At 52.2% G+C, this 23,262-nt stretch overlaps 1 protein-coding gene across 3 annotated transcripts in view; it reads left to right on the top strand.

Annotated features, from left to right (window-relative positions):
- Positions 1-23,262, top strand: part of Sipa1l3 (signal induced proliferation associated 1 like 3) — a 235,067-nt gene that overhangs the window by 123,717 nt on the left and 88,088 nt on the right. For all 3 annotated transcript variants that reach the window (XM_071604089.1, XM_071604088.1, XM_071604087.1), the window contains exons 3-4: positions 14,105-15,925; positions 19,447-19,577. In XM_071604089.1, coding sequence (XP_071460190.1) covers positions 14,413-15,925; positions 19,447-19,577 — 1,644 coding nt within the window. In that variant the 5' untranslated portion in view covers positions 14,105-14,412. The remainder of the gene's footprint in view (positions 1-14,104; positions 15,926-19,446; positions 19,578-23,262) is intronic.

The following is a 23,262-nucleotide window of genomic DNA, read 5'->3' as shown; positions in this document are numbered from 1 at the left end:
GTCTCTTCTGCCTGACAGGTGAATGGCAGCTCTTTCCCCTCTGTCCCCAGCTGTCCTGTGGTGAGCTGCCCTGAGGCTACCTCTGTGGGTGCAGCCCTGCTCTCCCTGCCTGCTCCTGGCTGAGAGAATGCACCTTCCCAGCATGCCCAGGGGGCTGGTGCTCAGGCAGGTGGAGTGTCCCTGCAGGTGTGGGGGTGGAAGCCCTGTGCAGGAGAGAAACGAACCCCCTGCCAGGAGAGGGGGGTGAGGCGGTACACACGCCAGGTCCACAAAACTCATCCTCTGGGCTTCAAAGAGGGTGATCACACAGCTGAGACTCTTAAAATATATATATGTATTTTTAAAAAATATTTATTTAGTTGTAGATGAACATACAGTATCTTTATTTATTTTTATGTGGTGCTGAGGATCGAACCCAGTGCCTCACACATTCAAGGCAAGCACTTTACCACTGAGCTATATAGCCCCAGCCCCACATATGTATTTTTTTTAAGTACCTATCTAAGTAACCTGCACAATACAAAAGACTTTAAAACTTACTGTGGGGGGGAAATTACTGTGAAATGTAACATAGTTAATCAAGAAATGTGTAAAATATATATACTCAGCCTTCTGTGTCTGTGGATTCTGCATTGACCATGGAACAAAAATATTTAAAAAAAAAAAATTCTGTGCTGAACATGTAGTTTTTTTCTTGCTGTTATTCCTAATAAGAAACACAATACCACAATCTAATAGCTCCCATATTACTAGGTATTGCGAGTAATCGGGAGGTGGATTAAAGGGCAAGGAGCTTGAGCACAGGCCAGATGCGGCTTTCTGTATAAGGGACTGAGCAGCTGCAGATTTCAGTGTCCTCCAGGGCCCTAGAACCCATCTCTATGGATACTCAGGGACAGCTACGTGCCATTTAGTGAAGAATGACAGAGCAAGTGCCCACATCAGCCCAGGTGGAGAAATTCACAACCACCTCACCACCCAGAGCCCCAGGACTGCCTCCCGAACCCACCGCTCTTCAGGTATCTGTGGTCACCATTTGCTGGTCTCTTCCCGTTTGTGAGCACCTCTGAGTGACATGGTTTTGAGCTTCCTGTGAACAGAACCAGAAGCAGTGTACTTGGCTGTCTCTGGCTTCTGGCTTAGCCTTGAGTCTGGGAGATGTGTCCTGGCTGAGGTCGTTTCTGGTCCTAACGCTCATTTTCATTGACACAGGCAAGCTTTACAAATGCTACTCCTTATGCGCTTTGTTTAATGAATGTTAGAAAAAAACAGAATGAATCCAACACTGGTATTATGAAGGCTTTCCTACCTGAGATGTTGAAAAGAACCATTTTTAAGAAAGAGCATAGGCTGTGCTTTGCCTCAGTGGAAGGGAGGTGTTGGGGGAAGTTTGGGAGCCTCAGGGTGGAGAATGGATCTGAAGTCACACTCTCGCACCCTGCCCAAGGAGAACCACCATTAGCCTTGCAGATCATTCCTCCCGTTGACCTAAATATGGAGGAAGGAAAGGGAGGTGAAGAGATTCAAATATGTCACTTAATAAATTTTCTTTTTAAATTTTAGTGTGAAAGATTGTGCCATTGTTTTGAATTACTTCGTGGGCTGAGTTTGTTCTCTGATTAAAGCAGCCAGTTCCCTGTAAGATTCTGCTTCAGGATCAGGGTGAGACTGGACCAGGCGCTTCGTGAGTTCTCCCTGGAGTAAATTGGGGGCTAGAACAATGCCTGCCTCTCATGCCAGTGATTGTTTTGTTTAGTGGATGGTTTAGTATCTGCTTTGTCCACCCCACCGCCAAGTAGTCTCTGCCAGTTCCTCAGCTTCCCCCCTCCCTGCAGATGTTGGGAACCTGGACTCTGGGAGAGCTAACGGGGGACCAGGTCGAGGCTGCTTGGCCTGGGCTACTTGACTGGCTAATTGGTTACTCGACTGGGTTGGATCTTCCTTTTCTTTTTCCTTCCTTCCTTCTTTGGTGCTGGTCTTGAATCCAGGTTCACTCTACCACTGAGCTCCCTCCTCAGACCCTTATCTATTTTATTTTGAGACAGGGTCTCACTAAGTTGCTGAGGCTGGCCTTGAACTTTCCTCCTGCCTCAGCCTCCCAAGTAGCTGAGATTACAGGGTGTGCCTCCACACTTGGCCTGGGTAGGTTTGTTTGTTTGTTTTCATGGATTCAGAAATTACTTGGGAAGGACTCACCCTGACCTGGGCACTGTTCTGGGTGCTGGGAACAGAGCAGAGATGGTGTCTGGCAGGTGTGTGGGTGTTTGACCAGCCCCCGCCGCTCACCCATCAGAGTGTGAGTGCAGCTGCCATTGTCACTGTTGGTGCTTGTTTAAAGTCTGGAATAAAGATGTATCACTTGCTTGTCAGGTGCCACTTACTGTGCCAACTGCCTCACCAGAGACTTCTCACAGTCTGGGAGGTGTCACTGTCATTCTCTCTGGTACATATTGGGGCTAGAATTTGATCCCAGGTAACCTGTACGGAGTAGGAGCCTGATTCTGCCTAAATCACCAAGGGGTGGCTGGCTGGGTACTTGGGTCCCCACTGTGTTCATGGCTCTGTCCCTGCTTTTTTCCTTTTTTGGAGATGACAGAGGTTATGATGACCGTAGATCCACATTCCTGAACTCAAGTCCCATTTCTGCCTTTCACCTCACTGGGTGACCTTCAGCAGGTAACCTGCTGCTCTGAGCCTCGGTGTTCCCTTCTATAAACTGGAGAGATCCATGGGGCCACCTCCTCGGGCGGCTGCCAGGTTCATGGGAGCCAGGTGTGAGGCTAGAGCTTGCTGCATGGGGCGGCCCTTGCTAGAGGAAGCCCAAGAACCGCACCACCAGAGCAGCCTCCAGCCTGGGCTTTTGGCGCCATAAGTGCCACGGTGTGTCCCCTGTTCTGACAGCTGTGCTCTCAGATGGGGCAGGCCCTGGAGCAGCCCAGCCTGGGTTCAGATCCCAGCTCTTCCTCTCATTCTCTCTGTGGACCTTCTGGACCTTAGTTTCTTCATTGTGAGGGGCCGTAACCTCCCTCAGAGGGTGATTAGAAATCTCGAGCTCAGGGGTTCGTGTTGTGTTCGAGTCATGTGCTCTGCACAAGGCCTGGCTCTTGGCGAACCTGGATCAGGGGCCAGTTATGGTGATGGATGATCACTGCCAGCAGCTGGGTGCCACCCAGGAGAACAAGGCCCAGCCGTGTGCATGTCCCTTCTCCTCCCCTCCCATCCCCTCCTGTCCTCCTGCTAGAAACCTTCCTGGCCATGGTATTCCTGAGGCCTCCACTGCTGACCCCATCCCCTCTAGTCCAAAATCATCCTCAGGTGAGGACAAGCAGAGCCGGAAACACCCTGAGCCTGGCCCCCTAAGAGCAAGTTGGAAAGAACAGGGCTTTAACAGATGTTCTTTTACAAGGATTCCCTGACTCTGTTTAATCAAGATTGTCAAATATTGATTTAATCTCCAGGCCCAACAGATGTGATGTTAGCAGGTTTCGGTGGCAATTAGCTGGGATTAGTTTGCAAGTCAGACTCCGCCATGCTGATAAGACGCCATCTCCTACGCAGGAGATTTGGCCTGGCCACGGGAGCGATCCCTGTACGGGGACACATTAAATATTTAACCATCAGTCTGGCCCAGGCAGTGGCATGGCGTCAGGAGCAGATCCCAAAGTGGGATCCCAGCAGCCACAATGGGCCCGCGTGTTGCCTACACGATGATTGTAGGCATCACCTATGTGATTGAACTGGGGGTTCAGGTCTCTACCCATTTGCCAAAAAAAAAGTTCCAGTATTAAAATAAGCCATATAGCCACACCAGTGCCTGTGGCTTGATACTGAACTTGACCAGAGCCAGTGAGATCCTTCAAGGGCAGCCTGGAGCAGTGGTAATGCCCCAGTTAAACCTCCCCTGAAGTGGTCACCCCTGTCTCGCCTCTCGGGCCCATGGCCTGGCTCCATCACCTCACCCCCCTCCACAGCATGCTGCAGCTCCTGGGTGGGCCTGGCTGTGCGCACACACCAGGAAGCATCCCTTTCCAATTGTACATTTCAAAGTCTCATTTGAAGCAAGTGGGATTGAGCCCAGAATTGGAACAAGATGCTCGAGCCATATGTGCTTCCGGGAGGCAGCAACTCCCGGCCCCACTCAGAGGGAGACTCAGAGGGCCACCTCCCATTGCCTCAGACTCTGGGGCTGCTGGGAAGGAGGGGTTTGACCCTCTTGTTCAAGGGGAGCCACCTTGAACTGCTTGGCCCTTGAGTCCAGGGGAACAGTAGGTCATTGCAAGGCCACATTTGCTCAAAAATATTTTTAATTATTATTACATTATATCACTCTGTGCCAGGGGATTTTTTTTTTTTTTTATTTTTTTTTTGGTAGGGGTGGAAGGGATTACAGGCTGTGCTGGGGATATTCTAAGTCTCTATATAAGAGTTAAGCCATATTATTATTTTTATTTTACAAATGGGAAAACTGAGACATAGAAAGGCTAAGTCCAGGTAGTTTTGCTTCTGTCCACTCTGCTGCAGCTGCCACATCAGGAAAAATCTTCAAGTTCTGAGGATAAGTTAGAAAAGCATTGATGGCGTTAACCCATTAACCCATTGATTTTTTTTTTAAATTTCATCTATTTACAAGCATGTGATCACATGAGGATATAACTTACATGACTTCATCCAAATGAAGGAACAAAATAAAAACATTATAACTTAAGCATCGGAGTGAGCGCAGCCTCTGCTTCACCAGGAGAACATGAACACAAGATGGGGTGTGAACAGGCACAGAGGCTCACGCCTGGAATCCCAGCAACTCAGGAGTCTGAGACAGGAGGATCTCAAATTTGAGGCCAGCCTGAGCAACTTAGTGAGACCCTGTCTCAGAAATAAAAAGGGCTGGGATGTAGCTCAGTAGTAAAGCACCCCTGATTCAATCCCCTGTACCAGAAAAGATGGGGTGTGAGCATCTCTCCAGACCTTGGAGGAATCTGCTTTTTGGAAAGATGTATGTGTTTCAGTCCGCGGGCCTGGAGCAAAGCCAGAGTGGGGACTGGTCCCCAGCCATGGAGCTAGTGAGTCTCCCATTCAGACTGCATTCTAGAAGGGAAGGCTTTTTTGGGGGGGGGTGATTTTAACTCGCCAGAGTTTTCCCTTACATGCTCACTTTTAAAACTAAAAATGAATCCCAGCCCCCAGACATTCTCCCCTTTGCAATTATGAGCAGTTCCTTGTCATCACAGAGAAAGTTCTGGAAGCTTGCAAAACACACTTACTAGATCTCCATCCCCTCTACATACAAACTGTTCTGCACCTTGCCTCTGTCCCCCTTCTTAAGTGGAGGCCTAGAGTAAATGAGCATAAACCGTCAGGCTGGATTGCCTGGGTTTGAATCGCAGTGTCATCGCTTTCTAGCTGAAAGTGGGCAAGAGTCTGAGCCTCTCTGACCTTCTTTGCATTGGTTTTAAAGTGAGGATGGTGTTGGTCCCTCCTTCCCAGGGCTGTCATGAGAATCAGATGGGTGAGCACATGTAGAGCGCTCTGCATGCTGGCATGCAGCAGGCTCTCGCTAGGCATGAGCTACGCTCATTCACTGCGGGCATCTTGCATAAATTACCCGGAGCTCTGCCTTGCTTTATTACAGTGCCTTGCACCCCCTAGAATAGAGACCCAGATGGTGCCTCCACTGATAGACATTTGGGCTGTTCACAGTTCTGTGTTACAGCAACGTGAGCCTCCCTGTGTCCAGTGTGTGATGGGGTATCTTCCTGAGGGATAGATTCCCAGAGAAAGAAATTGCTGGATTAAAACAAAATACAACGTATACCTCAAATTTCGATGCATAATTCCAATTCATTCTTCCTATTTCCCCCAGGGGGAAGCGTGTACACTTGTAAGCAGGTCAAGTCGCTTGGGACCGCTGACCTTTGTGGGAGTCTTGCCGGTTGGAATGTAACAGCTGTAAACAGCTGTTCTTGCCCTTCTGCAAACCCCCCCTTTCTCTTTGCATGGAAATGAGGGCCCCTTCAGGATGCCAGGGAAGATTTCAATTAGAAACACCAATCCTCGGGTTTTTTGGCATTAAATATGAAAGTGCAGGTTTTCATGACCGTGGTGAGGCCCCGCTCATAGCTCCTGGGCAGATGGAACAGTCTTTGCTGCAGCCCTTCCTAATGAGATTTCTAAGATTTCCATCCATCTTGGTTCCTGAGGGAGCTCTAAAATGGTCCCGGGTATGTGCAAACTCCCAATAAGGTAGGGAAGACATCAAGAAAAAAAACAGATTCTTAACCTACAGTCACTGAGCTGTTGCTGACTTTCTAGAATTCTGTCCGTGTGAATTAATTTCAGAGAGACTCTCATCACTCATGTGATCCACAATGCACTCCTTGCAGCTGCCCCCCCTCTTTTCTAAAGTGTGGTGGCCAGACTGTCAGGGTTTGAGGCCCAGCTGCTCCACCTAACAGCTGCCTGACTTGGCCACGTCCCCTTCTTCATCTGTGAGGTGGGATGGTGGTGTCATCCCTGTGGTGTGGGGTTGTGTGCACACACGAGTCAGCACACGCCGGTGTGTTTCCCTGAGCCTAGCACACAGAGAGCTTATCAGAGTCGGCTTGTCAGGGCTGTCGTTGCTGCTGTTATTCTCCCAGCCTGACCCATGTGCAAGGACAAGGTTAGGTGGGCACTATCCAGAGTCCAGGGAGCACAAAAGATGCCCAGAGGCTTAAAAATCCAGCAGACCAAGTTCAATATACCCGTGGGAACTCAGCAGGGGGAGGGAGGAATTCAGCTTGGGGTATGGAAGGACAAGGACCAGCAGAATGACAGTCAGTGGGCAGCCTGGGGGTCAGGGGTGGGGAGTGTGAACAAGGCTCCCGGGAACAGTGCTTCCCTGAAATAGCTCCAGCAAAGATTGCCAGGGCCCTTCCTACCAGTATGTCACCATGCACAATGTCATACCATAATGTCACCTCTTAGCAGCCTCCAGCCTGGTTGACCACTGATACCACAGCTACTGCCCAGGCTCTGTCACACCTGCTGTCCTGCCTCCCTGCTGCGGATCCTGCTCCAACTCACGTCTGGCTCTCCTCTCCCGGCCACCCTCTCACATTTACAGTTTCTAGGACTTGGTGTCAGGCCCTCGTAGCTTTGCTCTCTCTTCATTGTGTCCTAAGTGCTGGCTGTTCTAGGATCAGCTACAGAGATTTTTAAGAGACCCTTGGCCCTGGGTCCCATCCGAGAGCAGCTGACACAAAATCTCTGGGGATGGGGTGTGGACAGACACCTGTATTTTTTAAAAGCTCCCTTGGTGCCTCTGAGGTAGAGCTGGGGGCAAGAACCACTGCGTGCCCAACGCCGCCTGGACGGTGGAATGCACCCTGCCTGCTTTCCTGCCCGTTCTCAGCAGCGGTGCTCACGTGCACATCCAGCGCAAGGTAGATAGTGCTACTATTTAGATCCGGAATGTTTGCCAGAGTCTCATATGCTTAAGTCTTGGTCACCAGCCTGTGGCATTGTTGGGAGGTGATGGAACCTTTAAGAGGTGGGGTCTGGGGGCTGGGGATGTGGCTCAAGCGGTAGCGCGCTCACCTGGCATGCGTGTGGCCCGGGTTCGATCCTCAGCACCACATACAAACAAAGATGTTGTGTCCGCCGAAAACTGAAAAATAAATATTAAAAAAAATTCTCTCTCTCTCCCTCTCCCTCCCCCTCTCCCCCCTCTCTCTCTTTAAAAAAAAAAAAAAAAAAAAAAGAGGTGGGGTCTGGTACAAGGAAGATAGGTCATGGGACGTGTCTTGAAGGAGATATTGAGACCTGCCCCCTCCTTCCTCCCTCTGTCTCTGTTTCCCTGCCACCATGAGGTTCCCACCACATACCCGCTGCCTGATACTCTGCCTCACCACCAGCCCAGCAACAGATCCAAGCAGCTGCGGACAGAAATCTCTGAAACAGTGAACCAGAATAATCCTTTCTTCCTTTTGTTTATCTCAGGTATTTGGTCACAGTGGCAGAAAGCTGACTAATATAAGTGCCCTGCCCACAGCAGATCAGTGAGCCTTGCCCACCCCATCTCAAATCATCTGTCTGATTTCCCTGGCATCTCTTCATCTGCTTGAGCTGTATCTTTGGCACCTACAATAGTGGTACAGAGGAGGCACTTAATACTTAGCAAATCTAAAGTGCTAAGAAAAGGACCTGGCTCATAGAAGGACTGCATTCATGGTAGCTGCTGTTATAGGTGATGTTTGTGAGTCTGTGTGTGTTATTTTGCTGTATAACTAAAATGTTCCTTGGTGGGCAGTGGAATAGAGCTGGCTTTATGTCCACCTTGATGTGGAGACTCCAGTGATGACTGCAGTCCCCAGATTCTAACTTAGCTCCCTTTACTGATGACGCTTGCCTCCTGGTCACAGGGTGGCTGCAGTGATTCCATCCTTCACATCTTGTCAGAGTGAGAAGGAAAAGCACAGTCTTCAACTCCAGCCTCCCTGGCAAAACATCACCACTGGTTCTGACTGGCTCGCGTAGTTTGTTCCTGAGCCAGGCTTCCCTTATCTCTAGCATGTTGGGTGGCATTTGGAGACAGCAGATTTTCAAAGGGAACTCTGTTGGGAAAGGAGTCAAGGAGGCCATGGAAGCAAACCATACATGTCCACCATTGTAAGACTCATGTTCTCCCCTTCTGCTCTGCCCCTGAGGCTCCAGCAGACTTTGTCCACAGAGCAGGACCTGCTGGAGCGAGGGCACCGGGAGGCTGCAGTGCTTGTCTGCTGTTCCAGTCTCCAGAGTTTGAGGGCCCGCTAAAGTGGGGCTGCTTTCTCAGCTTAGAGCTCTCCAGGTCTGCGCAGGCCCAGCAGCCCAGGAGGCTAAGACAGAAGATTCACAAGTTCAAGGCCAACTTTGGCAACTTAGCAGCACCCTCAAAATAAAAAATAAAAAAGGCTGAGGATACAGCTTAGCAGTAGAGTGCCCCTGGGTGCAGTCCCAGTACTGTAAAGAATTTTTTAAAAATAAGCCCTAATCTGGGAACCCAAACATCTACTGATTGCCTGCTGTGCTAACAGACCCTGGTTAAGTCCCCGCTGGCCTGCAGGTAGTCGGTGTGATCACAGATTATAGCTGTCCCAGCTTCCTTTGCAACTGGAGGGGCTGTGGACCACATTCTGACCAGTGAACCTGAAAGTGCTGAGGTCAGCCTGCTATGATGGTGCACAACTGTGACCTAGCTACTCAGGAGGCTGAGGCAGGAGGATCACAAGTTCAAGGCCAGCCTGGGCCACTTAGTAAGACACTGTATCAATACAAAGTGCTGGGAATGCAGTTCAGTGATAACAACATTTGCTTTGCATGTGCAAGACCCTGGTTTCCCTCTCCACCCCACCCCTTGCAAAAAAGGGGAAGAAGTAGTAGGAGGTGAGAGATCAGGGGCTGTTCAAGGTCAGGGAAAGATTCTCCTTCCTCCTCCTGGTCAGTCAGATAAGAAGAGTGCTCTTAGACCATCCCTGTGTGTCCCCTTGCCAGTGGTTCATTGAGAAGTGTGGCCGTGAGGCAGCTTATGACCGTGAGGCAACAAGACAAAATCGGTTAGCCAGCAGCACACTCAGGGGCAGAAAGGAAAGAGTGCCTTTGCCTGTTGGCCACACCAAGCCTGGAGCCCATATCTGACCTCCAGCGGGCTACATGTTTGCATTGTCCCAACCGCCACTAACTGCTGCGACTTGCCACCAACTGTACCCTGGCTGACTCTCCACCACTGCCACTTGCTTCTTGCTTTGCTGCTGACTCCAAGGCCACCCTGCTGTTTCCCACCCGCCCTCCTTGCACACAACCCTGAGCTAGCCAGGCTCCTTAGAGGCCAGGAGGTCCCAGGAGCGACCCTAGAGAACAGGTAAGTGCCAGCAAGCACTGGAGGGAAGGAACCTGGATCCCCAGCAAAACTCACACCATGCAAAAGCTCTTGTGAACCTTGCACAGAGCTCACAGGAGGATGCCGAGCCCATTCGTTCTGTCCACCCACCTGTTACTCCATAATTGGGGTAAGAGCTCATACCAAAGATGCACCAAAGAATGGTAATGGAGGTGGCACGTCCTTGTCTGAAATGCTTGGGACCTGATGTGTTTTCAGATTTGGGATTTTTCAGATTGTGGAATATTGTATATGCATAATAATAAGATGTCTTGGGGGTGGGACCCATTTCACAGGGTGAAATGCAGGTAAGTTTTATACACACCTTGCTCACATAGCTGGAAGGTAATTTGATGGAGTATTTCAGTTGGCTCCTGAATTCAGGTGTGAAAATTTTCCATTTGTGGAGCATTTTGAGTGATTCTAGATTTTCATATTAGGGACAATCAGCTTGTGATAACTCATGACAGTGAGGTACTTTACAGATTGAAACTGGCTCCATGGCACTCTGGAGTTTGAGCCCAGGGGTCTGGTTCCTGTGTGCAGGTTACTCTCCTCTCATAATAGGGGCTCCCTGTGAGGAAGATCGGTTGTGTTTAGGAAGGGGAGTGCTACATCAGACAGCTGACAAACGACTAGTGTGCACAGTCCCGGAATTCCAGAGGCTATGGGTGCCACTCACTCTCAGAACGTCACAGGGAGTCGGATGCGGTGGCACACCTCTGTAATCCCAGTGGCTCGAGAGGCTGAGGCATGAAGATCATAAGTTCAAAACCAGCCTCAGCAACTTAGCGAGTTGCTAAACAACTCAGTGACACCCTGACTCTAAGCAAAATACAAAAAAGGGTTGGGGGTGTGGCTCAGTGGTTGAATGCCCCTGAGTTCAATCCTGGTACAAAAAAAAAAAAGTCACAGGGAGACTGAGCTGCACCTGCTTATGGAAGGGATTTATCAAAGAGACCAGGGTCTGCTAGAACATCTGTATGTGGTCATAGAAGGCGCAAGCGGATTGAGGGTTTCTGAAACCAAATGCCATCAGTAGAGCCTGTCTGTGTGCGGCAGCAAGTCAAGGTCACATCTGGACCACTGGTTTTTTCCACCCAGGCCAAGTGTAGCTCTGAGCCTCCCTCTGCAGCATGCTAGGCTGAGCAGGTGGGGCCACATGCAAGGTGGGCAGCTGATTCGTGCAGTGCCCTCGCCCTCGGCAGGCCAGCCACCCCTGCAGAGTGGGGCTGGGCTCAAGCCTTCTAGCAAGCTCCCTGCTACTCTGGAGCTGACTGATTAGTGGTAGAGGCAACAGATAATGAGACGAACCAAAAAAGAAAACAGCATTTGATTTTTCTCTGGCAAAGCTGTAGCCCCAGTCACTGGAGGTTGCAAAACCAGCAGCAGCTGCCTGACCCCGCCCACAGCATACTTCGTGGACCCTCATTGTTCTTTTGATCAGTAATGTTCTTAAAAAGTATTCAATTATTGACCAGAAATACATGCAAAAGAAATTGGAAAGCAGCCAATGATGTCCAGTGAAAAAAGTAAGACCCTACCTCCCCTTTTTGCGACACACATTTAGGTACTGGGTACACAATGGTGGCTCACATTCACAGGGGGTGGAAGGCCAGTAAATGGATAAGAGAAATAAGCAAATATGTTCATAAGGAAAGCAAAGGGAAAAAAATGAAACTGAGGAGGGCATGGGAATGAGGGGACAGACACACAGTTCTCCTCACCAGAGGCAACTACTGTTGATACTTTCTTTTCTTTTGTACTGGGGATGGAGCTCAGGACCTCCTGCATGCTGGGCAGGCACTCTACCACTGAGAGCTTATTGTCTAAACAGTGTCTCACTAAGTTGTAGAGGCTGGCCTTGAACTCCCCATCCTCCTGCCTCAGCCTCCAGACCGCTAGAATTCACAGGCATGCACATTGGTGCCCGGCTCAGAAATCCTTCTAGAAATCTATGCATGGTAGTTTATTGATATCGTTATCATTATTTGTTTTGCTTTTCAACTTGGGTGATGTTGAATACATTTCTAGATCTCTGATTTCTCTTTAAAAATCGGTGATTTGGCATCCTTATTCCTGAAAGGTGCAGTTGGAGGAAGCTGAGGCCCACTGGCTTCTTGGCAAATGGTTCACCATGGGCTTTTCCTGGCCTCTCTCCCTCCCTCAAGTAATCTGACCCTGTGGGTTCCCCTACTTCCACCCCTTTTCTGGCCTGTCTCCTGTATTGCCTTCCTGGATATCTTCAGGAATGTTCCTGGACTCATGGGACACCAGCAAGAGGGGTGTCCCGTCCTCCCCTCACCTCTGGTCCTCACTTCCTCAGAGGCTGTGGGCCTTCTCGCTGTTTTGTCCCATGAATCTGCTCATGCGTCCCTCTTGGTTCCTCTCGCTGGTTCACCATTACCCCTGGACCCCCCCACACTTCGAGTGGTAAGCAGCAGTGGTTGTTGGCCAGGATGGTCATGTCGTGCCTGCCTCTAGATTCCAAAGGACAGAAAAGTTATTGGTTATTTTGAGCCAGTGCCCACCCTTCCCAGCACCCTCCTGCCAGTTGTGTTGGCAGGTGGAAGGGGCAAGGCTGCCAGGGAAGCCAATAGGCTCAGCCTCAGATGGTGAGCCACTTACCCTTGCTCTCCAGAGGGTCCAGAGGGGCGTTTCATCTTCTACAAGTTCAAAGTAAAGACAAAGAGGTGGCCCTGCGCAGTGGTTCACACTGCTGGACAGAAGCGAGAACTCCCTCCCCAGAGGCCTGCAGACCAGCATGTGCCTAACCCCACATTAGGAAGAGGCCACCTCTTCACTCATTCATATAAGAAGCAGTGACCAGGTGACCTGGACACCAGTCTGGGTGCAGGGGATCCCTCCGTGAATGGCACAGACAATCCTGCCATGCCAGAGCTGGCGTTAGCCGTGGAGATAGTGAGCAGATAAAGCACAAAATAGTTTTGGCTTTTGACAACTGCTAAGAAAAGCAGAGAGAAAGCTGTGGGTGGTAAAAAGGCTTCGAGGAAGCTTCTCTGTCTGTACCGAGTGGTTTGGGAAGTCTTCATTGAAGAGTTGCCATCACGGGAAGGAGCCAGCCTGGTGGAAACTAAGGAAAGATCCCCAGAAATCCTGGATTTGTGTGTCAGAGGAACAGAAAAGACCAGCCTGGTGGGAGCTGAGTCAGAGATGGGGAGAAATGTCAGGGTGACTGGCGAGGGCCAGATCCTGCGGGCTGAGGGCCAGGGAGAGGAGTGTAGATTTCATCTTAGTGCAGTGAGGAGTCGCCAGGGAGATCTCAGCAAAGCAGCGGTGGGATCCACCTTACTGGGAGGCTCATACCGCCTGTTAATTGCGGAGTTTGCACTGCGGTTTCCCTCCCCCAGCTCCAGGGGCTCGGCTCCTGGTGAGTAGTCCACCCCTTTCACTTCCTTTCTGGCCGTGTGGCCGGTGGGGAGGACTGCAGAGCAGATGGACAGTAGTCTGCCCTCTACATGCCACCGCCAGTTCACAGGAAATACAGGGGAAGAGGAACATGTTAAGTGGCACCGCAGGGATCCCAAAAGTGAAATTACACAGGACAAGTGACCCCATTCCTTCAACCAGTAAACAGCATCAGAATAGAGGAAGGCGGCTGCTTAGAGCGGAGGAGACAAGAGAAACATCTGCCGAGCAAGCAGAGTACAGATCCTGTTTGCATCCTCATCTGAACAAACCAGCGCAACAAAAGACACTTTGGGGTGGGGAGCATCTAATGCTCACAGAGTTGCAAGATAATAAAGAATCTTTGTTAACTTACATGGATATGATAGTGCTTATCATGGTTATTTTTTTAAAACCTTTCCGCTAAAGTATTTATGGGTGAAATGATCCGGTGTCTGAGATTAAAATATTGTTGGGGCTGGGGGCATAACTCAGCTGGAGAGCACTTGCCTAGTTTGTACAAGTCCCTGGGTTCTCTCCCCACTACTGAAAAATAAAATATTGTCAAAAACAAATCAAGATTGGCTGGGCAAACAGATAAAAGAAGTGGCAAAGAGCTAATGGTTGTCAGAGCTGGCGGGTGGCTCATTATGATCTTCTCTCTGCTTTTGAGTGTGATTGAAAATGTCCATAATAATTTTTTTTTTAAGTGAGTGAAGGTGTCAAAAAGAAAATCCATGTTCCTCTTCTGTGGGAGCAGTAGCATGTTCAAGACTCTCACATCTTCCTTTTCTCCCCCTCCAGCATGGCAGGAAGGACACCCTTGCCACCGGCCGGCCCTTGCCCACAGCTGCTGCTTGCTCTGCCCTGCTGAGCCACTCTGCCTGGAGCCCCTGGGACAGCACCTGCCTCCTGAAGTTGTCCTGACTCAGCTGTCCACAGCGATGGTGGAGAGCTGGACTCCACAGACTCACAACCTTTGTGTCAGGTTTCAGGGGCCAGCATCCTTCATCCTGGGACTGGCGGCCCTGAACAATGGCTGAAAGCCAGGGGACCCCATAGAGTTGCACCACAGCTTCCTGGGGCCCGCAGCATTCCAGTGCCTGTGGACTATGACCACCTATCGGCCCCTTCCCAGTGATGGCGTGGACCTGGCAGCTGGCTGTGGGGCCAGGGGCTCCGATGTCCTCCCTGGGCCACATACAGGGGACTACACTCCCATGGGATTCTGGGCCCAGAATGGCAGCATGTCCCAGCCTCTTGGTGAGAGCCCAGCCACTGCCACCACCCGCCCCAGCCCCACCACCCCTGCAATGCCCAAGATGGGCGTTCGTGCTCGAGTGGCCGACTGGCCACCCAAGCGAGAGGCCCTGAGAGAGCAGAGCAACCCAAGCCCCTCACAGGACACAGAAGTCACAAAGGCCACCAAGGTGGCCCATTCCATGAGGAGCATACAGAATGGACAGCCCCCTGCCAGCACCTCAGCTTCCTCAGGGTCCAAAGCCTTCCACCGACTCTCCAGGAGAAGGTCCAAAGATGTGGAATTCCAGGATGGGTGGCCCCGGTCCCCCGGCAGGGCCTTCCTCCCTCTGCGACACCGCAGCAGTAGTGAGATCACCCTCAGTGAGTGTGATGTGGAGGACCCAGGGGAGCCTCGGGGGGGCCGGCACACAGGGGCCCTGCCCCTCTTCCGAGAATACGGCAGCACCTCCTCCATCGACGTGCACGGCGTGCCCGAGCAGAGCTTCTTCGACATCCTCAATGAGTTCCGCAGCGAGCAGCCCGAGGCCCGGGGCGCCCAGACCCTCAGCGAGCTGCTTCGGGCAGACCCTGGCCCTCATCTCTCAGGGGGCGGCTGTGGAGCCAAGGGGGACCCCCGCAACGGGCAGCCCTCCAAAGACAGTCTCCTCCTGCAGCCTCTGAAGGAGAAGGAGAAGACCCGGAAGAAGCCCGTGCGGGGCCTGGGCAGTGGCGACACGGTGGACTCGTCCATCTTCCGGAAGCTGAGAAGCAGTAAAGCTGACGGGGAAGCCGGGAGGGCCCTGGGGGAGGCCGAGGAGGGCCGGAGTCCCCCCGAAGCAAGCAGGCCGTGGGTCTGCCAGAAGAGCTTTGCCCACTTCGACGTGCAGAGCATGCTGTTCGACCTCAACGAGGCGGCCGCCAACCGGGCGACTGTGGCCCAGCGGCGGAACACCACCACCGGGGCCTCCGCCGCCTCCGCCGCCTCCGCCATGGCCTCCGTCACAGCATCCCGGGCCCACAGCCTCGGGGGCCTGGACCCAGCCTTCACCAGCACAGAGGACCTGAACTGCAAAGAGAACCTGGAGCAGGACCTTGGCGACGACAACAGCAATGACCTGCTGCTCAGCTGCCCGCATTTCCGCAACGAGATCGGAGGGGAGTGCGAGCGCAACGTGAGCTTCTCCCGGGCCTCCGTGGGCTCCCCAGGCGGGGCAGAGGGCCACCTGGTGGAGCCCACCCTGAGCGCCTACCGCACCAATGCCAGCATCTCAGTGCTGGAGGTGCCCAAGGAGCAGCAGAGGACACAGAGTCGGCCCCGGCAGTACAGCATCGAGCACGTGGACCTGGGTGCCCGCTACTACCAGGACTACTTTGTGGGCAAAGGTGACCTGGGGGGGCGAGTGGGTGGGCCTGCCCCGCCTCATCTCTGAGACCTGCTGCACTCGCATTCACTCTGAGCCAGGCCCTGCTCCCAGCTCCCAGGATGCTGTGGAAATGGGATCTACGTGCCGGAGGACGCTAGGGATTCAGTGAGCCCCGAGTCTGAGGCTGGGTTGGCACTCCATAAACCCAGAGCCATGGGGACTGTAGATGCCCAGTCATCCGGCAAACATGGGCTTGGTACAGCTATGAGCCTGGGGTGTATCTCATGTCAGTTGAGATAGGTAAAGGGTTGGAGGGTGCCATGTGCCACTGAGAAGAGTAACACAGAGAAGAGTAACACAGATGTGTGCCAGTCAGGCAGGGCCTCTTCAGAGGTGCCATATAAGTCCTGGGTGGAGGGAGGGAGAGGTGTGCAGCTGGGAAACAGCAAGTACAAGAGTCCTAGAACACTGGAAGAATAGGGAGGAGGCCAGCATGCTGGGACAGTGACTCAGGGAGAGTGGAGGGAGCCGGGACAGAGTGGTGACGAGGACAAATCAAGTGGGATTCTTGTGAGCTGTGGTGAAGATTCATTGATTCATTTCTACCCTAAGATGCAGACACTTAGGTGGACTCTGAACATAGGAGGGTCCTAATCTGATTTGTGCTCCTGGCCCCGCTCTGGCTGTGTTGGGTTGGGAGAGGAACCAGGAGACCAGGGCAAGGCTCTGGAGTGGTTGCGAGGAGGAGATGGTGCACAAGCTCAGGATGGGAGCCCCGGAGTGAGAAGCATCTCATGGGCGGGTTCTGGGTCCATTTTGAAGGTGAGGCAGTTGAAGTGAGGGTACCACCAGGGAGAGAGGGGCTTTGTGCAGCATCTGTGCTAAGGGACACTCCCTGAAGGCAGCACAGCAAAGTGCAGAGACCACAAGCCCAGGCAGCAAACGTGTAGAAGGGACCCTGTTAGGCAGGACTTAGGCAGCTCCAGCTCAGCTCCTGCGATTATTGTCCTGCAAGAAAGATGGATACACCTAGTGTTGCCAGCAGTTGTAATTTTGCAAGATTCTCCTGAAATTCCAATTGTTTAATGAAGACTCTTCTATTTATATTTTTATTTTTTGGTACTGGGGATTGAACCCAGGGGCACTTTACCACTGAGCTACATCCCCAGCTCTTTTTATTTTTCATTTTGAAACAGGGTGATTGTTGGTTGGCCCTCCATAAACCCAGAGCTACGGGAGACTGTAGATGCCCAGTTATTCAGCAAACATGGGCTTGGTACAGCTATAGCCTGGGGGTGCAGGGATGACCAACACTCCCATCTTGAACTTGTGTACCATCTCCTCCTCTCAACCACTCCAGAGCCTCCTCCCTGGTATCCTTGTTCCTCTTCCAACCCAACAACAGGCTAAGTTGCTTAGGGCCTCGCTAAGTTGCTGAGGCTAGCCTCAAATTTGCCATCCTCCTGCCTCAACCTCCTACGTTGCTGGGATGACAGCCATGCTTCACCATGCCCAGCTGACTCCTAATTTTTAAGTTCTGGCAGCTGTATTGAGAATAGCTTATAACTGGTCAGAACTAGTTGAAACAATATAAAAAAGGCCAACATATTTTCTCATATAAAGAAGGCCAGTGATCACCAGCCCAGGACGTGGTATGGTTACTCTTTAGCACCAGTGCAATGCCAGATTTAGTATATGGCCTCCACCCCTCATAGTGCCTGCCCCAAGGCCAAGGTGTCTGTTGAAGGTCCAGCCACCACATCCATTTCCAGGCCGGCAAAAAGAAAGGGAAAGAATATGAAGGCAGATCTCATGTGAAATCAGGCCCCTTTGAAGAGATTTCTCAGAAACTCAATGCAGCTGTTTGTGTTTATTCGCCACTCCTGTCTGGAAAGAGGCTGGAAGTGTAGATTTTTAGCTAGGAAGAGTCTCTCTTTGCATCCTCCAAGAATAGAGGGTTTATTTTATTTTTTATCTTAAAGAAGGGAGGGGGTAATGGATAATGGATAGGCAGCTAGTACTCTGCAGCCAATGATTTAAATTTTTTTAAAAAAAAAGCAGTGTCCCAGCAAACATAACAGGTGTCAACCAGGCCATCCTGCAGGGCTCAGGATGCACCCGGAGTTCCAGCCTGGAGTGAGGCAGCCCTGGGTCTCGGGGTGTGTTCCACAGCTTACGAGCTGTGCGATACGTTTCCCCCTCAAACCATCTGCATGTGAGGAGCGGAGCTGATCCTACTAGGATCTCGTGCCCAGACCAAAATAACACCAAGATTGAAAATAAGAGGATGAAAAAAGAAGTTCCAGACGGTTGCTGATCAGGAGAAAGAAAGCTGATGAGGCAGCATCAGTGCCACACAGAATGGATTTGAGGCTAAAAGTACCATTTAGAGGAACAGGGGGTGGGACTGTGGGGGGGAGGCATTTATATTCATTTTTAAATTCACCAAAGATCTGGAAGCTGGGAACCTGGCAGCCTGGTTTAGGGCTGAGGAAGTAACCTGAGAAGGCCGCATGCAGAAGTCGACAGACCTGCAGTGGGCACTCAGTGAACACTGCTAATGACTGAGTCATTTATGAGCTTCCTGGGCTCCAAAGAGCCAGGAGCAGCGGCACACACCTGTAATCCCAAGGACTTGGGAGGCTGAGGCAGGAGGATCTCAAGTTCCAGGACAGCCACTCACAGGGCCCTTTTTCTGGCAACGGTGGATGCTGACTTTGTGGAGCTGAGATCACAAGCAGGAGACTCGGGGAAGAACTGTCCCCTGAAACAGTTATAAGATAGACAGTGGCAAGTTTTAGGGACAAGGAGAGACGGCTGTCATTGAGCAGAAAGAGTTAGAGACCTGCTGCATGACTTGCTGAAAGCTCTGTCACCTAAGAGAAATGAGCAGGGTTTAAAGAACCACGGTCAGGTAGAGGTGCTGCTTAGGGTCCAGAAGAAGCATCACGCACGCCCTGGGTGGTGCTAGCCAACGCTTCAGTCATGTGGTTACTGAGTGCCCAGCGCGGACGGAGCCTGTCACCTCACTTACTCCTCACAGCTGTCCTTAAACCCATCTTATGCTGAGAAGGCTGTTGAGCAGCTTGGCCTGGGCCATGTATCTTATCCCTCCCCAGATTTGGGCCAGCAGGAGGCTCTCTGGACTAGTCGTAATCATTTTGCCAGGGCTGGCCGGACCATGGGCAAGTGCAAGCTTAATCACAGTGGTGCTGGGTGTGTCACACTCCGTGTGCTGAGCATTTGACATTTATAGCCTCATTCCACCTCACGTGGGCTCTCTGAACTGTGGGTGGCATCAGGGCCCCTGTTTCTCAGATGAGAGCACCAGAGGTTCAGGAAAGGTCTATGACTTAGAGCAGAGTTGGTGCAGAAAGCTGGGCTTTTACTTCTGGTTTCTCTATTGAGCAGGGCCCCGGGGCCATAATGAAGCAGGAAATCTGGGTGACCAGGGTCCCGCCCCTCCCCCACCCTCCCATCAGCAGGGTCGGGAACTCTCTTCCCACCAGCTGACCCTGCCCACCTGCTCTTCCTACTCAGAGCATGCCAATTACTTTGGGGTGGACGAGAAGCTGGGACCAGTGGCTGTGAGCATCAAGCGGGAGAAGCTAGAAGACCACAAGGACCACGGACCTCAGTACCAGTACAGGATCATCTTCCGGACCCGAGAGGTAGGTCCCATTTTTGTCGTTGTTTTCTAAATCCTGATGAGTAAACTCCTCGTGTCTGTGCGCCCCGAGCCAGGCTCTGGGGTCAGGCACTCCTGCTTCAGCTTCCATTAGCCTCCAGCAGCCCCAGGAGAGCGGTCCTGTTGGCCTCTCATTGAACAAAGGAGGAAACTAAGACTCAGAGCTGACTTGGATGGAATCAGAGAAAAGCCGCCAGGCTTAGATTGAACCCAGTGGTGTGATCCAGAGTCCCGGATTGCAGGTCTCTTTGCAAGAGATTAACTCTAGTTAGCATAAAAATAAAGGGGGGAGGTGAGGGATCATCTCAGGATATGAGGTGTCCCCCATATTGGAAAGAATAAGGCAGCAAGCCCCAGGCCCTGCAGGAATTGGAGGGTCTCAACAGGCCCTGCTGTTGTGCTTGTTAGTTCAGAACACCCCCAGCTGCGTCCTTCCATTCAGAGCAGAGAATTCCATTGTCCAGCTGGGCCAGAGGTCCCCCCAGATTAAAGATTAGCTGCAGCTAGGGAAGGAAGCCTGGAGGGTGCACCTTGCTCTAGTGTGAGTCTAAATTGTGACAAAAATGTTATTTTTTACGCAAACCTGTTAATCGTCTTGTCTTAAACCAGTAACTACAAATCCAGGGTAGGGGCAGCTTCAGGTTTGGCTGGACTCAGACTCCAGCAAAGTCTCCAGAGTTCACCTCCTCAGCTCTCAGCTCAGCATGGCTCTGCCTCCTTTAGCATTGCTAGTGTCATTTTCTCCTGCCACCAACAAGCTGTCTCCATGTGGTTGGAAAAAGGAGACCAGCTGCTTGGATCTTCTGTAACTTCCCATCAAGAAGGAAGGACTCTTATCTGCTGCATCTCTGGCTGTGGGTGGATCACAAGCTTCCCCAGGGCGGGCAGTCACTGTGGTCAAGGGTGATGGAGGAAACTGACTAGCTGTGGGGTTGTGCTCCACCTGGGGCCAGGCCAAGGGCACTGATTGGTGGTTCCCTCTTCTCTGGGAGCCACCCAGAGGAGGCAGGGCAGATCCTCAGCAAAAAGCAGGTCGGGGAGGCAACAATGATAGAGACTCCCAAAAGGCCCGAGTAGGAGGACCTTTCCAGAAAATGGACAGTCATCAGGCAGGCCACCCAAATTGGGTCTCCCTCAGCCCTGCATCCCCAGCCCTGTGGGCCTGGGCTTGGCTTAAGGGTGGGAGCTCACTAGGTGGCCGCCGCCAAGGATTTTGAGTTTGGGGCCACCCTAGCATTGGACTTCATCCAGGCTGGCAGATGCCGCACCAAGGGTCCTCGCCCCATCCCCTGACGCAGACGTTCACAGAGGCTTTGTGGCAGCTGGGAGTGGGCCCCAAAACCATATGTCCAGGCTGCAGGTGGTCCCCAGCCCCCTCTTCCCTCTGCTCACCTTTCTGGCCAAATGAGCACTTCTTCAGAATGCAAGGCGACAGTTCACACAGTATCAGACTGCGTTAGGACATGTGGACACTGCTGGGTGAAACGACAGCCACACTCATGAAGTGATACGAGCTGCGGTTGTCGTTGTCACCGCACACTGCTCTAAGCTTGAGTCCAGCATTGTTCGTGTCATTGATATGTATTTACTCATCTCACAGTTCTGTGACGAAGGTACCCTTGTCCTCATGTATATGACAGAACAGACTCAGTGCAGTTGGGGACTTGCCCAAAGCATCCTTCAGTTAAGTGACAGGGCCAGGTGTTGTCTGTGCTCTGGCCACTTTTGGGCTGCCCCTGGAGTCCCCTGACTGCCTAGACTACACGTTAGGCCCATTCGTGAGTCATTAACTCAGCTAACTTGGTGCCAGCGTTTTTGTTTTTAATGAAAGAATATGTGGAGCGAGTGTTTTTAATGCCGGTGCTCACAGGTACTGTGGCCTCCGTGCATCCATGCTGGGTCAGCTTGGGATCTAACTGCTGGGCTTCCTATTCAGTAATTGGAAACTGGCTCCGTGCTTTTCCTGGCTGTGCATGCTTCTTCCCACTTCCCACCCCCAGCACCCACCAAACCAGTCTGCAGAGGCTCCAGTCCACCCCATGCTGGGCACAGGGACCCTCAAGTCTCACGGTCATTGGGCCAGGATTCATCCATCCCCCCTGTCAGCCCTCCCTGGGCTTGAGGGTACAGCAGTGACTGAGCAGCAGAGAGGTGCAGCGATGTGCTCCTGTGACAGAGACAAACCTGGCAGAACATTCTAGGTAAAGGGAACAGGCAGTGCAAAGGTCCTGAGGCAGGTACATGCTTGCTGTACAAAATCCTGGTCTGTGAATTCTGGTTCTCACCTGTAGCTCTAGAACACTGGGCCTATGGCTTCCTTTCTCAGAGCCTCAGATTCCCTCTTGGCAATCCTAGGCTCACAGAACCTGTATGGACTCAGTGACATGTACACATAAATCAGGCAGTGCTGGGTCTCAGCCTGCTGTCCCCTTGTTCTTCAATCGTGTGGGCTGGCCTGCCCTGAGGCTCATACCCACAAGCAGGCCCTTCTCTGTCTTCGCACACACAGGCCACACGCAGACTCATCCAGGCCCAACCCTGGCAGAACCTCCTGGTCAGGCCTGAGACCTTCATCATCTGGAGTTGGTGGGAGGGCAGTGGCCTCAAGGGTTGCCTCACTACTTCCTAAGGCCCTTCCCCTGGTGGAGGCAGAGCAGAAAATAAAGGAGCCCAAAGACGGTAGCAGTAGTGACAACTAGTAATTACAGCACATGTTAGCAGCAGGAATCGACCCATCCTTCCTCCACTGCACCATGATGGCGGGTAGAGGGCGTCCATCCCATTATTATGTCCATTCCAAAGAAAAGGACATTGGATCTCAGACAGAAAATCATTTGTCAAATCCACCAGCAGCAGAACCAGGACATGGCCCAAGGCTGCCCTGCTCCTGGGCCCTTCGCCACCTCCTGTAGTACCTTTTGGATTAAGTTTGGATTCTGGCTCAGGGATCACACATCCCTGGGGTCAGTGTCTGGTGCTGTCCCTCCCTAATTAGGGCTGGTGGCTTTTCCTTTGTGTGCCTTAATTTCTTCATCTGTAAGATGGGTTGTGAGCTGTGCCTGGGCAGATACAAGGTGCTCTCAGGCTGGTTCCCATGAAGTGACAGCAGAGACTGCAGGGCAGCAAGAGCTCTGCTTGCTGGGTGCCATGTGACTGACGGGACGGATGGCTGTCATTCCTTGCCAAGAGGTTGGAGGCCCCTGTTGGGAGTGTGGGGTCCAGCTCATGGACCGACAGGGCTCCGTCCTGTCCACACACGTGTGCCCCTGGCTCTGGTTAACCAGGGTATGGGGTCCAGGCCCCCTTCCAGGTCAGCTGGCTGGCCTGCCCCAGATGGCCACCCCCAGCCGCCAAGCAGACAGTCCCGAGTGGGCCTGCATCTCCCAGCAGATGGGATGTGAGCCTTGGCGGTGCCAAGCTCCCCACGGAGGCGGAGCAGACTGGGAGCTGGGCCCTGGCACCACATGCCCAAATGCCAGCTCCCAGTGAGCCTGGACAGGACGAGGCTGGTCAGGGCTGCCCTGTCCCAAGCCTCCTTGCTGGCACTGGCTCAGCTGGAACACGAAGCACCCCAGCCAACCGGGGCTGCCTGGCCCACTGGGCCCAGTGGCCTCTCTTTGTCTTGCCAAAGGTAAGTTTTTGATGGGCCTTAGTTTTGACAGGAATAG

Source organism: Marmota flaviventris, chromosome 18 (assembly GCF_047511675.1).
Source record: "Marmota flaviventris isolate mMarFla1 chromosome 18, mMarFla1.hap1, whole genome shotgun sequence".
Classification (NCBI taxonomy): domain Eukaryota; kingdom Metazoa; phylum Chordata; class Mammalia; order Rodentia; family Sciuridae; genus Marmota; species Marmota flaviventris.
This window is presented reverse-complemented; position numbering and strand designations above follow the sequence as displayed.